The 16,153-nt window shown below is 45.4% G+C and overlaps 1 protein-coding gene across 18 annotated transcripts in view; it reads right to left on the bottom strand.

Annotated features, from left to right (window-relative positions):
• The window catches only part of RIMBP2 (RIMS binding protein 2), a 359,110-nt gene that overhangs the window by 10,885 nt on the left and 332,072 nt on the right, over window positions 1-16,153 (bottom strand). For all 18 annotated transcript variants that reach the window (XM_083150351.1, XM_083150360.1, XM_083150314.1 and 15 more), the window contains 2 exons: window positions 7,019-7,090; window positions 3,777-3,911 (listed from right to left, as the gene is read on the bottom strand). In XM_083150351.1, the coding sequence (XP_083006477.1) occupies window positions 3,777-3,911; window positions 7,019-7,090 (207 nt within the window). The remainder of the gene's footprint in view (window positions 1-3,776; window positions 3,912-7,018; window positions 7,091-16,153) is intronic.

Genomic DNA, 16,153 nt, shown 5'->3' with positions numbered 1-16,153 from the left:
AAGAGTGCTGGACATTCTTTGTCCTCACTCAAATATTTTATTATCGACCATATTAAAGAGTCATTGCGTGGCGGTGATAGGGCTAAACGCCTGCTTATCACCGAGTCACGCTGGATTTTCAGATTAAACACTATTCAACCTAATGGGTTGAATGATAAAATATGCTGGAATGCTGTTACGTGATTCTTGAACAGTACTGTATGTCCACTGTATTGATTACTGCCTGTTTATATGTATTTATTTGTGTTTATTTGCATTTTCTCTGTGTCTCTATTTCTTTTGTATATTTATGTCTTATATTCTTTTTATGGTTTTTGTCTGTATAATATGCATAATGTATTATGCTTTTTCTGTTCCCCTCTCTGCTTGTCCGCAGGGCCGTCTACGCCACCAGGAAGTATGGAGGGTGGCTAAGTGGATGCAGTGTGGAACGCAAGCGGCGCCTGCTGCCTAGCAACGGCGCCGTAGCTTACTCCTGGTCTGATGACGTCACCAAGCCCGACTTCCGGCGGTGGGTGCGTGCGCCCCGTGCAATGGACGGCGGAGGGAGGAGAGACATCTGTGTCAGGTATGTTCTGTGTGGTGTGTTCTTTGCTGTAGTGTATCCTGACGAAGGGGATCAAACCCCGAAAGCTTGGTTTCTTAATACACGTTTTTTATGTGCTGAAATCTTCTTGCCTCTGGAGTGCCATTCTTATGGAGTGTGTGTGTATATATATATATATATATATATATATAACCAAACGAGAGAACCAGCACAACAGGTCTTCAGTGTAGCCAAAGGATGGTAGGATGCCCAGGTGCCAGCAATAATGGCCTTGCAGCCCTTTGTAGATAAAGATACGAAGAAAGGGCACTCAGGGACTTGTTATCGGTGAAAAGTGGACTGGTTTATTCAGTCAATAAACGCCTACGTTTCGGGGTCTCCCCCTTCGTCAGGACAAGTTGAAGGTATATATATATATCTTCCCCAATAGTGGTTTAGCGCCAATATCATGTGTCAGTCCATGTTCTCCATAATTTAACAATATTCAACGGTAATAAATGAGAGTGATCTTCAAATTGATGTTTTTTATTTTTTGTCTCCAAAGAAATGCCAAACGTCCCAACGAATTTCGTCTAACAAGACTTCATCAGGGGCGCATTTAAAACTCTTATTCTATTGGTAGATGTAAATTACATGCACTGTAATTTATGTCCCAACGATCGGATTCCTAAGTGCTGTATATACGAGTGCTCCCGTGTAGGGGAGAGTTACACTGACTATATAAGTGAATGTGCGATGTAGTCCTTCTAGATTGATGACTTAATCCTTCAGTGCTCCTCCAATTAATATGGTACACCCTCGAAGTACCAGGCATACAAGGCTATGCTTATAGATCTATAATACCGGGGCAATGATCCAGGCTCCCGAATTAATGCCCGTAAACAAAATCTTAATTGTATAGAACTGTCTCCTCTCAGGGTAGCTGACAGAATGAGCATTCTGTCAGCTACCCTGACGAAACGCTACCCTGACGAAACGCGTTGGGACGTTTCTTTGGAGACAAAAAATAAAAAACATCAATTTGAAGATCACTCTCATTTATTACCATTGAATATTGTTAAATTATGGAGAACATGGACTGACACATGATATTGGCGCTAAACCACTATTGGGGAAGATATTGGTGGAATTGGTCCCTACAATCCTCAGGGACCACTGTGGTTGAGCTGCCTTTTACTGTTTTGATCTACTTAGTGAATGTAATATTCCACTATAAATAATCACAATAGCATATAGCGCATATAGGAGTATTGGAAAACATATATATATATATTTTGTAACCTCCACTAGGAAGGAGAGAGATCCGAACACCAATTCACAAGAAGATTTGTTTTATTAAGTGCATTAAAAAAAAATACAGAATAAAAGCACATGGCAACATACTGGCAAGAAAAGTGATCCACTCCTCCAAGGTGAAATCAAAGCCTGAGACCCATAGTGTAGCCAGGTGAGCTCAACAGCCTGTTTCGGTGGAACATCCACCTTTGTCAAGAGCTATATATATATATATACACACACAGATTGAGCACCTCACAGCGCCGGGGCTCACCGGAATGCCTCCGCTGGCGATCGCCGGCAGAGAGGCGCTTCATCAGACTGGGACGGACACGCACGTCCCAGTTTTCGGCCAGGGGTGGACGCAAACCCCGGCCATCTCTCCGCTTCAGGGAGACAGACAGGGTTGGGGGGGGGGGTTCCGGGGACCGCCGGTGAGCTCCGTCGGAAGGGGATGCATTCACCCTTACCAGACCCCCGCTGAATGAGCCCAGCTCCATTTGTATGTATTTACCTGATTTTAATTAGATTAGATTCTATTAACATTGAGCTTCAGCTAAAAATATATAAATATTAGTGCTGGACACGTTAATGCGTTAATATGGCGTTAACGCGCCAGCACATTAACGGCGATTAAATTTGTTATGGTATGGGGGTGCTGCGGTGGCAGGGATTGGGAGACGGGGGCTGCCGGCACAAGGAAACAGACGGGTCTGCACCGCAGGGGTGCAGAGTCTCTGTCCACATGCTGACGGAGACCCTGCGCACCTCCAAATATGGCCACTGCTGTGAAGGAGACAGATGCTAGAGGTGCACCTTTACCTCTAGCGTCTGTCAGGGATGTGCAGAGTGACCAGCGCTACCCGGAAGTGCGGATTCCGGGAGCACTGTGGACCCTGCAACCCCTCGCAACGAGCAAGGAACTCACCACACCCCTGGAAGGAAGCAAGTAACCCACCACCCCCTGGCATGGAGCAAATAACCCACCACCCCCCTGGCAACTAGCAAGGAACCGCCATGGCAACAAGCAAGGAATCCACCACCCCCCTGGAAGGAAGCAAGTAACCCACCACCCCCCTGGCATGAAGCAAGTAATCCACCACCCCCCTGGCATCGAGCAAGGAACCCATCTTCCCCCTGGCATGGAGCTAGTAACCCACCACCCCCCTGGAATGGAGCAAGTAACCCCCACCCCCCTGGCATGGAGCAAGTAACCCCTCCTGGCATGGAGCACAAAACCCCCACTGGCAACAAGCATGTAAACTCCTGGCAACAAGCATGAAACCCGCTATAGCAACAAGCATGCAATCTCCCTTGGCAACAAGCATTTAATCCCACCTGGCAACGAGCATGGAACCCCTGGCAACAAGATTTTAGGTAAGCGGCACTTATGTGCCTATCAGTGCGATTAATCGCAGTTAATCGCAAAAATTGAATGCGATTAATCGCAATTAAAAAAATGTAATCGTTGCCCACCACTAATAAATACAGATATTTATGCAGTGCAATATTCCACAGCACACTACAGAGAACATTTGGTCATTCACATAAGTCCCTGCTCCATTAGGGCTTACAGTCTAATTTCCCTATCACATGGATGGACAACACATATGAGGGCCCATATTTGTTGCATGACAATTAACAGTAGGATTTTAAAAATGGGAAGAGAATGGGAGCTAGGGCGAGGTAGACCGATGGTTTCTTATGCTGCTATCAAAACCTAACTTTCTGTATTGGATCAATTTTTGTCTTAAATGGAGAATATCCACTGACATATTACCAGTCATTCCTGATCTGAATGCACCAATGATGACAGATACCTACTATATTGAGCACTGACAAGTTATCCGAATGGACACTATAGATTCCATTCTTAGCTGAGAAACCCTTTGCTCATTATTCACATGTTCCATATTGGTTCCTAACTGGACATATACAGTGTACAGCAGCTTACCCTTTTAACCTTTGCTCGCATTGGAGTATCTGGAGGATATCGAGATGGGGCATCAGAGACGTAAACTTCAACATCATCAGGCACTTCTTCCAGAAAGTTAGAGGGGACAAGGCCTTTATGTCCATTTATTTCACCCTATAATTAACACAACATAGGATCAGTCTTCATAATTTCATGTGAATTATGTTAATTAGGCTCAATTCACTGTACAGATTTTTTTAAAGAAAGATCATCATTAATGTAATGTAGCCTGTCTGTACAATATACTACAGCCATGTATGAATTGGCTGCAGGTCAGTGTGAACAAATAGATACACTGTTGCAAGCATTTTTTATTTATACAGCATAATTCAGGATTATACAATATGTAAAGTGGAGGGGAGCATTCCACCTGACCCTACTACTACTACAGGATGGCGACCTCCTAACACTCCTTATTATCCTCCACCTCAAGCACCTACCTCTCTGTTTCCATGTCTCTTCTCCTACCTTTATCTTCTCCTCCCTTGTTCCCAAGAGCATGTTACATTTGGGATGATGGGACCACATCTCCAGGCCTCAACATGAAAATAGCACCATCAGCATGCTCACTTTATAAAGACCAGCTGACCATATTATCAACCATAAATCAAGGGTATTAGAATTGTTGACATAATGATCCAATTTCTCAAATTTTGGGAAGACATTTGGGTCTGACCACGTAGGGGGTGTAAATGCCCTTATGGCATTGGTCGCACCTCCTTCTCTTATGATAGGCGTTTATTTAACATTCCAACCCCAGCCATTATATTCAGCTACTTTAATCAACTTGATGACCACTTTGATCCTTTGTTCCTCCATTACCACCCCCTGCAGTGTTGCACATTTCTCACTAAATGTAGTCTCTCACTAGCATTCTGATATATTTTATGTTTCTTGCATTTATTTTTTTCCCATGTACAGTGCATGTTATGTTTAGTTTTCATGTGTCATATCAGGTGCTACAAAATCTGTTGTTGCCATATTAACCATGATGAAGACTTTGTATAAACATTTCTCTGCTTGTGAGGCCCCAAAAAGGATTCGGTATGAAATGCGGGCTGTCTGAATCCCCATGTACTTAACCACAACATTGTGAATTGGGTTTAAACTAAGGGCCAATACACACTGGGCAATTTTGAGCTGAAAGAAGCTCAAAACACCAAGTTTGATTGGCTTTCAGCTCAAGCCGCCCAGTGTGTATGCGCCGGCGATGAGCGGTGATGCACACTCCCGCATCATCGCCGGGAAAGCCGCTCATCTGCTGGTATTACCATTAGATGAACGGCTTTGCATAATGCTGTGCTACAGTATGCAAAGCTGTTCGCCGCCGCTATAAAATCAGCCACACAAGCTATAATGGGCAGCGGCCACTTTTATTACTGGTACACCAAGGGGGGCAAGCATATTAATAAAGTGAAAAATATAGATAGTATGGTGTGATTAATATGTAACTTTAGTCCTCCATACATAATCAGACAGGTTTGGAAATACAACAGAGTATAATACCCCTACAAAGAAGTCACTTCTGAAGTAAATTGTATATGGAGAAAATTTCCTCTAAAAAGTAAAGTTAGTATTGCAAATCCTACTGCAAATATTACCACCAAAGGTTAGATTGACACATAGCAACCACATCTAATACAGGTTGAGTATCCCTTATCCAAAATGCTCAGGACCAGGAGAATTTTGGATTATGGATTATTCCATATTTCGTAATATTTAAATATTTTAATTATGTGTTTTGAAGTATCTTGTATTTATGCTGTATAAACACATCAAAACACAAGAAATACACACATTTATATTTTATTTCTACATAAAACAGGTTTCAAAACATGAAACAAAGTTTGTGTACTATCTCCGGCACTGAATTTGAATGCCAAAAAATTAGAACCTGGGTATCAAGAAATATTCTGAACCATTTTAAGATTTAAAGCTGAGGAAGCCGCCGATATAAAGGAGGCGGAGAAATGCGTTCTTGGAGCCCTGTACAGCCTGGTATAAACCAGTTACCCACATTGCTTTTCCGGATCGCAGATTGCAAGTACGGACAATACCACTTGGAGCCGGTCCCCATACTAAGGGAAATCTATACCCTAACAAAAGAGAGGACCATTTCAATCATGCTCTAAGAAGAGTTTGTGCCTATAATAACAACTGCAAAGGATCCAAATATGATTTTATGGGACCGATAATCCGGCACCGTCGGTTCCAACAATGTGCCGGATTACCGGTTTTGCCGGATTATCTGTGCTGTACCTGTGACGAGTCTGCACCCTGCCCCTGGTGTCCCCCCTCAAATCCCAACTCCCCCATGCACCCCCGCACCTGTTTTACCCTCCACGGCTCTTTCCTTCAGTCCGTCTCCCCTCATGACTCCCTCTGTCAGCCAGCAGCGCCGCTTCTCTCCCCTTGTTACACACGGCAGAAGGACTCCCAGTGTCAGCATCGCGCTTTTAAAACCCGCAGCGCAACTTCCTCCCTCCCGCTGCCCTCTAAACCTTCCCAAATACTTACTGCTGACTTACACCTGATGTGTCCGGATTAAAAGAGGTTCCGGACCATCAGGTGCCGGAAAATCGGAGTTGGACCTGTATATATATGCCTCTAACATTGCATGTACAGCCAAACAAGCCTCATTGATTACCATTGCCCTAGTGTTTATATGTTATGTGTGTGTTTCTTGTATGTCTTATTGAAGTGCACTTTAAAATTGTATGACTTATGTATTTTTTTATTGTGTTTAAAATGCTTTTTAATAAAAAAAAAAAAGAAACTGTTCTTTTAATTCTTGAAATGCTTCAGAATATTTCTTGATACCCAGGTTATGAGCGAAGCAGCGCCATCTAGTGGTGATAGATTATATCTACCACCTCAACACATTCTTACATTCTTGCTTCTTTTGAATAGAGGTACACATTCCCTCTAAATAGGTGGCAGCAGCTTCCCCAGAATTTAAAAACTAAAAATTGTTTAGATAATCACTATCAGATAGACCAGAGCTCTTGTGTGACTTGGTCACTCCCTTTCGTGCTGTTATAGATGTCCCCAGTACATTTTTAGCAAAAAAAAACTAAAATAAAATTCACTTTCTGAAATGTATGGTTTTCGGAATAATTTGGATAACGGATATTCGGATAAGGGATACTCAACCTGTATACAGTATATATGCAGCTAATAATGTAACTAAGGAAATCCTGTATGCTAAATCTCATACTTACATAGTAGAACCCATCTTCATCAATTTCACCAAATACAGTAATGATATCTCCTGTACAAAATGTGAGCTCCGCCTGTAGGATTACAGAGGAGATTCCAGCATTAGTATCTCGCACATCATGCTGACTTGTGAATGTAAAGTGAAGACTTACTTCTTCACCTTCCACCAATGTTATACCAGAAGGAAACTACTCATTTATTACAGTGATATTATTATTTAATACTTTTGAAAAAATAATCTGATAGTCGGACTAGCCACATTGTAATAATGTTGTAAGGGAAAATCGCATATATAATTAATTGGTAATTGTTCTTTAGAAATAGGTCTATGATTCAAGAAATGTTGTCACATGGTTCAGTCTCTTCACATCTGAATTACAACTACTGCATCATGTACGGTATGTGAAACTAAAAACGTCTCATGAAAGAAGTAGCGTTTTATCAGTGATTACATATACATTATAATGTACACTGAATACTGGCTTTTTTCAACCACAGTTTGCACACGCCTTCACTGGACCGATAAGCGTTTGCTGGTTGATATGGGTTAAATAAAAAGAAAACATACAGATTTCCGGCAGATAGAGTGCCAGTTGTCAGAATACTGACACACCAATGAGGTAATCCCGACAGGTAAATTAGTTCCATCCCTAAAGCCCCCCCCCCCCCCCTACCTACAGCCCAGCCCTAATCCCACTTCATAGCCACGCCCTCCCCATTAGTGCCTAGCCTTTGCCTCCCCACAGCTTAACACGAGGTCCTTCCCAAGTGCCAAAACCTTTCCCTCCCCAACCCACAGCCTACATCCTAGCAGGCCAGGATGTTAACCGCATCCCAAATAAAATATGCTATTAAATCATTCCTTTCTGTCTGCTAAAAGTGTGCTACTAGTTTATCTAACCACATCACACTTAACGTAGATAGTCAACTAACTATTAACATCTTTAATCTAGGCGCTGCGGAACCTTTGTGACGCCATATAAATAAATGATAATAATAATCTTTACAGTATTATTTAAAAATCCAAGTCTGCAACAAGCACCCAGGCAAATGCTTTGGTTACTTGCTGTCATGTTCATCAAGGTTTGCTTGCAGACGGACTCCAATAGGTAGGTAATGTGCCACCCTTCCCACCCATAAGCAAAGGAACAGATGTACAGGAATGCAATAGAAGGTATGGGTTCACCGTGCATACAAAATAAGAGCTAAATAGAACACGGGTGCCTATCAGTTGTAATTCGGGGAATTTTGCAGGGGGGGGGGGGGGGGGGCACCCAGCACAGGGCACACCAGGGTTCCTTCCCATGATGTAAACCCCAAATTCTGCATTTTGCAACACAGTCTAGCAGCCAAGCCAATTGGGGGGGGGGGGGGGGGGGCTTTTTTGGGTTGCAGCAGCTGCTTGTGACAGTAAATAGTGATACAGCGAACAATAACAATCTGTTATAAGGGTGAGAACATGTCGATGAGATTAGACACAGGCCCAGTAGACTTAATTGCTATATAGTTTACTTAAAAAAAAAAAGGAAATAACATTGGTACTTATGTATTAGCAGGGCGCCCATTACGTAGTTTGCGTAGTGGTGTATTCAGAATACCCACACACCACTATACTGGCTACGTAAACTACGGAATTTATGTAAACTACGTAATTTACGTAACTGGAGCTGTGCTAATACACAATATTTATCTTTCGTCCAGTCCGGTGACACAGCTTCACAATGGGATGTAGTAGGGTCCGCCAGGAGCCAGGCACCTATGCTTCAATTCTTTGGGAGCAGGCTCCTCCCTCTGCATCCCATCATGCTTCAGTTTCGTTTAAGTGCCCACAGGAGTGGGTGCAATGCTGACTGGCTGCGTTGCAGCCACACTTTTTTCTTTGGTTTTTAGTAGTTAGACTAGGTTTTTATTGTTTTCTTAACATTAGACTTAGTAGCAGGTTTTGCCAGCGTGTGACTTCTGTCTGAAGTCAGTACACGCTGAGAGCGCAGCAGAACACTGACAGAAGCGCGTCCTGTCAGTGTTCTGTGTGCAGAAGAGGGCATTCATCAGAGGAATGCACACTGCACAGCGCTTAACTCCGCTCAGACGGAGGCTTGTCCTGGGCTCCGGGGGACCCCATACAGTGCCTTGCCTAGAAGTGGATCTTGGGGACGGGTCTCTCAGCGATGGCGGCCGCCCAGCGTTTCTGGGCAACTCCAAGTGGTCCCTAGAGGGGGAGTTACTGGAGGGGAGAGCATAGTGGGAGCGCCTGTGTGTGTGCGGTTTGGCACCAAAAGACGTCAGCTACCCGCACTGGAGGTGAGACTTGGTCTCTTTCATGGTTTACTGGCACCATTTCTGTGCTTGCTGCGGAGCTGAAAGACAGAGATCCTGCTCAGAAGTCTCTCCTGACAAACGCTTCCCCCGCTGATCGCTGGCAACAGAACATACAGATAAGTACACTGGTGCATTACTCTGTGACTTTGCCTGAACGCTTAGCTGTGTTGTTTTATTCTGATATTAACATGGCGGACGAGTGCAGTTCTGTTGCTGGGGAGGGAGCAAATGAGATGTTTTACCATTGCAAGAGATGTAATGTAAATTTATCATGTGAACAGTTGTGCCCTGGAACAGTTGTGCCCTTCCTGCGAAGCTGTGCCCTGTGGGTCACGGACTCAGAGTCCTGAAGGAGCTGAGCCAGCGTGGGCTGTGGCTTTGGGACGGTCTGTTAAAGCGTTAACAGAGGCTTTGAATAGGCAAAAGGGATCTTTGGTGGGATCTCCGGGACCTATTCCCTCATCTCAGGGATCTCTTACCCCTGCACAGGGAGATCCTATGAGAGGGGGTGCATAAGATGTCTTCTCTTTTGGAGCAATTTACAAAAGTTTCTGATGAGGTGATGTTTAGACAGGGGTCTTCTATGGTACCTCCATTAGCTACTGACACAGATGATGGTGGAGTAGATGAGGATGATTTGTGTTGGTCACAGGGAGAGGAAACAGATTCTTCAGCCTCTGGTATTGAAGTTTTGATTTTGGCTGTAAAACAGGCTCTGGATTTGCCTGCTGAGGAAAAGGCTGCTGCGCAGTGTGTGTTTAAAAGGAGCCGTAAGGATCCTGTGTCCTTTCCTTCAGATAAAGGCATGGTTGCTTTATTAGGGGAGGCTGGCAAGTCTCCAGAGAAGAGACTATTAATGTCCAAAAAATATGCAAACATTTACCCCATGCCTGAGGATCAGGTTAAGGTATGGGAAAAAATTCCTTTGGTGGATTCCTCTGTGGCCAGATTTTCCAAGGCCACTGCACTGCCAGTGCAGGGTGGCGCGGCCTTTAAAGATCAAGTTGATAAGAAGGTTAAAGGCTGTCTGAAGGCAGTTTTTGAAGGTGTTGGTTTCACTATGCGCCCCATTATTGCTTCGGCCTGGGTGGCAAAAGCCATGATCAAGTGGGCGGAGACCTTGGGGAGTCATCTCCAGCATGATGCAGAGGCTTTTTCTGTGGCAGAAAAGTTAAGGTGTTCTGCAGAATATATATGTGAAGCTAGCGAGGCGGGTGCCAAGATGGCGTCCAAAGTGTCCGTCACTTCTGTTACTGCCAGGAGAGCTCTCTGGTTAAAGGCCTGGGAGGCACACAGTGAGTCTAAAAAGTCACTGGAAACTATCCCTTTTAAGGGTGAGCTTTTATTTGGGTCAGAATTGGATGAGATCATCAAGCAGGCTACGGGGGGTAAGAGTACTTTTCTTCCCACCACCTCTAAATCCTCTGGTTCTAAATTCGGAGTCTTTAAACCGTCCTTCCTTTCGAGGGGGAGCAGCTGGCAGAGGTCAGTCAGGGCGTGGAAGATTCCAAGCCGGCAGAGGTAGACCGACCAAGTCTAAGTTTGGCGCCTTTACTAAGAAACATGCCACCAAGGGGGAAGACAAACCCTCTGCATGACAGGGCGGAGACTCCCTGTTCTGGAATGCCAATTTCAGTACAGTTGGAGGGTGGCTACGGAAGATCCGTGGGTACTTTCCATTGTTTCAGAGGGATATCAAATAAAGGTACTTGGGACTTATCTGGGCGCCCAATTTTCTTCATCGCACCTAAAAATCGCGTCAAATCACATCGCATACAATCAGATTGCATGCGATGCGATTTGACTCGATTTGCCGCGATTTTAATGTGTGAAGGCACCCAGATGCCTGTTTCATATGTGAAATGGCCCCCCAGACCCCATTTTTAATTGTATACCCACCCTGATGGCTAAATGCCCCCCATTGTTAACGCCACCCCACTATCAACGCCAACCCGAAGTGTGGCGAGCGCAGCGAGCCCGCGCGGGGCGGCGGTACGCGTCCTCCGACCTTTTCATACCCCCACTATCCACGTCGGCGTGGAGTTGATTTTATATAGTGTGGCGAGCGCAGTGAGCCACCGAGCCCGAAGCGTGGCGAGCGCACACGGATACCTGTGAAGCCTGCGAGGGGACACGTATAGCTGTGAAGGTATCCACGTCCCCTTGCGGGGCTCGCTGCGCTCGCCACGCTTCGGGCTCAGTGGCTCGCTGCGCTTGCCACACTATATAAAATCAACTCCACGCCGACGTGGATAGTGGGGGTATGAAAAGGTCGGAGGACGCGTACCGCCGCCCCTCGAGGGCTCGCTGCGCTCGCCACGCTTCGGGTTGGCGTTGATAGTGGGGTGGCTTTAACAATGGGGGTCATTTAGCCATCAGGGTGGGTATAAAATTAAAAATGGGGTCTGGGGGGCCATTTCACATATGAAACAGGCATCTGGGTGCCTGTACATATTAAAATTGCATCAAATCGTATCGCATGCAATACAATAGCATACAATGCAACGCGATTTTCTCTTCAAGGGAATTTCAAGGGAAATAGCGTCAAATCGCATCAAATCGCATGCTTAGGGTACTGGCATACAATTTCAACATCGGGCGCCCAGATAAGTCACAAGTACCAAAATAAATCTCAGGGGTCCACCCCTCGCAGATTTCTCCCCACTCCTTTACCAAGGACCGCGTCTCTCAGATCTTCACTTCTGGGAGCTGCCTTATCTCTCGAGAAGAAGGGGGTAGTTATACCAGTCCCTCGAGAGGAGAGAAGAAAAGGTTTTTATTCTATCCTTTTCTTAGTTCCCAAACCAGACGGGTCATTCAGACCCATTCTAAATTTAAAATCTTTGAATGTTCATCTTTGGGTGGATCACTTTCGCATGGAATCCCTGAGGTCGGTGCTGTTGAGCATAGAGCCAGGGGAGTTCTTAGCATCAGTGGACATTCAGGATGCTTATCTCCATGTCCCGATCCACAAAGATTTCCAGTCTTTACTCCGGTTTGCAATCGGGGGAAGACATTGGCAGTTCCAAGCACTCCCTTTTGGGCTTGCCACGGACCCAAAAGTGTTCACCAAAGTGATGTCCACCATGGCTGCAGCTCTCAGACTGCAGGGAATAATTGTTATCCCTTACCTGGACGATCTGCTCTTCAAAGCAGAGTCGGCAGAGATGTTTCAGGTTCACCTGGAGGTGGCAACACAGTTTTTGAAAAGTCAGGGCTGGATTTTGAATCTGCCCAAGTCCCAATTCACACCAACGCAGACCCTGAAATTTTTTGGGGTGATCCTAGACACGCACCTTCAAAGGGTTTTCCTCCCAGAATCCAAAGCGGTGGAGATTCGGCTGATGGTGTTGGAGATCCTGCAAGCACCGGCACCATCGGTGTGGCAGGGGGTAAGGTTGCTAGGAAAGATGGTGGCAGCTTTCGAAACTCTGCACTTTTCCAGATTCCCTTCCAGGATTTTCCAATGGAACATCCTATCCTGTTGGTCCGGAGATGCCAAGAGGATGAAGCAGGAAGTTTTATCCCTGTCACCAGAGTCCAGGGAGTCCCTCCTATGGTGGACGGATGTGGAAAATTTGCAGCTGGGGAGATCTCTCAGGCCCTGGGATTGGCTTGTCATAACGACCGACGCCAGTAGTTCTTCACCTGAGACTTCAGGGCCTTTGGTCGAAGGAAGAGTCCAAACTGCCTGTAAACATTCTGTAGCTGAGGGCAGTCTTGAACGCATTGATCCAGGCAGAGGTTTTTCTGCGAAGTTCCCCGCTGAGAATACAATCGGACAATGCAACAACAGTGGCTTATTTGAACCATTAAGGCGGGACACGCAGCAAGATGGCGATGGCGGAAGTTTCCAAGATCTTCAGTTGGGCAGAGACCAACGTTCCGGCATTGTCGGCGATATTTATTCCAGGTGTCAGGAATGTGGAAGCAGACTTTCTCAGCAGGGAGTCCCTTAGGGAAGGAGAATGGTCTCTCCATCAAGAGGTTTTTCAGGAGACTGTGAATCGATGGGGTCTGCCAGACATAGACCTGATGGCGACAAGAATGAACCTTCAGGTTCAGAGATTCTGCTCGCGGGTGAGGGATCCCGCTGCTTGGGCAGTGGACGCCATGACAGTTCAGTGGGACTTCCAGATGGTGTACATTTTCCCTCCATTTCCCATGTAGAAAATAAAGAATCAGGGAGTGCGGGCAATTCTAATTGCACCGGACTGGCCCAGGAGGTCATGGTACTCTGATGTACTGAGGTTGTCGAAGGATTCCTGGAGGCTTCCTCATCGTCAGCACCTGTTAGGCCAGGGACCGTTTCTTCATGAGGACCCAGGTCGTCTCAATTTGACGGCGTGGCTTATGAAACCTCCTTATTAAAGAAAAAGGGGTTTTCTGATGAGGTCATCCAGACCATGCTGAGGCCCCGTAAGCCGGTGTCTGCGGCAAATTACCATCGGGTCTGGAAGATATACATTAGATGGTGTGAGAGACAGAAACTTCACACTTCCAGATTCAAATTGTCAAGACTTTTAAATTTTTTACAGGATGGTTTTTCATCAGGCCTTAGTCTGCAATCCTTAAAGGTGCAGCTTTCGGCCTTATCCATATTCTTTCAAAAGAGAGTAGCTTTGCTACCTGAGATTCAAACTTTTTTACAAGAGGTTGCTAGACTTAAACCACCTTATAGGCAGCCGGTGGCGCCTTGGGACTTATCTTTGGTCTTATCTATGTTACAGAATCCTCCTTTTGAACCGCTAAGATCTGCGGAGTTAAAGTATGTGACCTGGAAGCTCACTTTTTTGTTGGCAATTGCATCAGCCAGACGAGTGTCTGAGTTGGGTGCCTTGTCTTGCAAGTCACCGTTTTTGATTTTTCATGATGATGGGGCTGTGATGCGAACAGTGCCAAAATTCCTACCTAAGGTAGTGTCATCTTTTCATTTAAACCAAGACATTGTACTTCCAGTAATTTCTCCCCCAGACGGGGTTAAAAATAGGGACAAACTGAAGAGATTGGATGTAGTTCGTGCCTTGCGAATATACATTGAGAGGGTAAAGGACATTCGAAAATCGGATTTACTCTTGGTGCTATATGATTTGCTTAAGTTTGGGTGGCCTGCTTCTAAGCAGACCATCGCTCGCTGGTTGAGATCTACCATTGCATTTGCCTACTGTAAAGCATGTCGACCAGTTCCGTCTCGGATAAATGCACATACCACCAGGTCGGTTGCTTCCACCTGGGCGGTGCGCCATGGGGCTACGGTGACACAGCGATCCCTCCCTAACGCTCAGTTAAGTGTACCGTTCATGTGTTGTCATGTTATGGTTCTGTTATGTTACATATAAAGTGTTCAGGCATTGTTCTGAGTTATGTATCCTAGTGTGCTCTTGAAGTTGAACTGAAGCATGATGGTATGCAGAGGGAGGAGCCTGCTCCCAAAGAATTGAAGCATAGGTGCCTGGCTCCTGGCGGACCCTACTACATCCCATTATGAAGCTGTGTCACCGGACTGGACTCAGAGAAAGGGGTTCGAACGGTAAGTTCTTACAAAAATCCCCTTTTCATACACCCACTATCCACGTCATACCCCCATTATCCACGTGGGCGTGGAGTTAATTTTATAAAGTGTGGCGAGCCGCCGAGGCCGAAGCATGGCGAGCCCCGCGAGGGGGCGCGGATACGCGTCCGCTCGCCACGCTTTGGGCTTGGTGGCTCGCTGCGCTCACCACACTTTATAAAATTAACTCCACTTCATAATATAAAAATGTAGACATAGGAGTATCACATATCTAAACATAGTATAAATCATGATATATGAATACATAAAGATAAACCTAAAAAATATACAGAGAAATAAGCATCCAACCAAGAACAGTTACAGTATGAAAGGAGAGAACTTCCCAATGAGGGAGGTGACCTATCAATGACCATAGGTAATAGCAAAAGGTGGACCCGAATATCACCATAATTTCTTTCAGGTGATACCCAAGGAGGGATGGTCTGAATGGTTGCTTGATCTCTTCTTTGAGCCTTACACCTCATGCCATGAGGCAGGGCCTCCTAGGCATCAAGCAACTACAGTTGAGTCAGAGGGTCTTCTCCAATCAGGTGCATTAATCTTTGGTAAGCCAAGTACTGAGCAAAGGGAGGTGAGGTCTAAATGTAGAGAATGCCACTTGCCAGAAAACACCTGAAGATGATGAAATGGGAGATACTTCAACTGGTGTTTGTTAGTTGTTTCAAATATTTACAGTGTTTGGTGTGCCAAGGAAAGTCTTGGTAGATATGAAGAACATATATGAAATCAACACCATCCAATTGCATGATCTTCTTTTGTGAGAAGCAGCGTAGATGACATATGACATTGCGGGGCCTATCGGTAGAAAGGCGACAAGGGCATAGGGCTTAGTGTACTGTGAAAGATTTTGTCTCATTCCAATTGTTTCTGAGAATTTCACTGAAAATCTTCATCAACGCTTCTATCAGACCAGATTGGGGAATATCTTCTGGAAGGCTTCTACTGCAAATGTCGTTTGTATATATGATGTTTCAAATATTGGAAAAATACACAATCCTTAATGACTCCTTGGGTGTAATCAGAGGGGTGCTGCACAGTAACAGTAAGTGCAGAACTTGGCTGCTGTTCGAATGTAAGAGCTAAGGCACTCTACAGGGCAGCCTGAATCCCCTGGACCCCGCAGTGACGAGAATGAGGGTTTGAGCTGTGACTCCATGCCCCCAACCCATGAGGCCATGCCCCCCTATTTTCCAACTACAGATAATGGCACACCTGGTATCCAAATAGGTAGGGACACCACTGTGAG

Source organism: Crinia signifera, chromosome 1 (assembly GCF_055691185.1).
Source record: "Crinia signifera chromosome 1, ASM5569118v1, whole genome shotgun sequence".
Taxonomy (NCBI): domain Eukaryota; kingdom Metazoa; phylum Chordata; class Amphibia; order Anura; family Myobatrachidae; genus Crinia; species Crinia signifera.
Note: the sequence above shows the minus strand (reverse complement) of the source record. Positions and strands in the feature narration are given on the sequence as shown.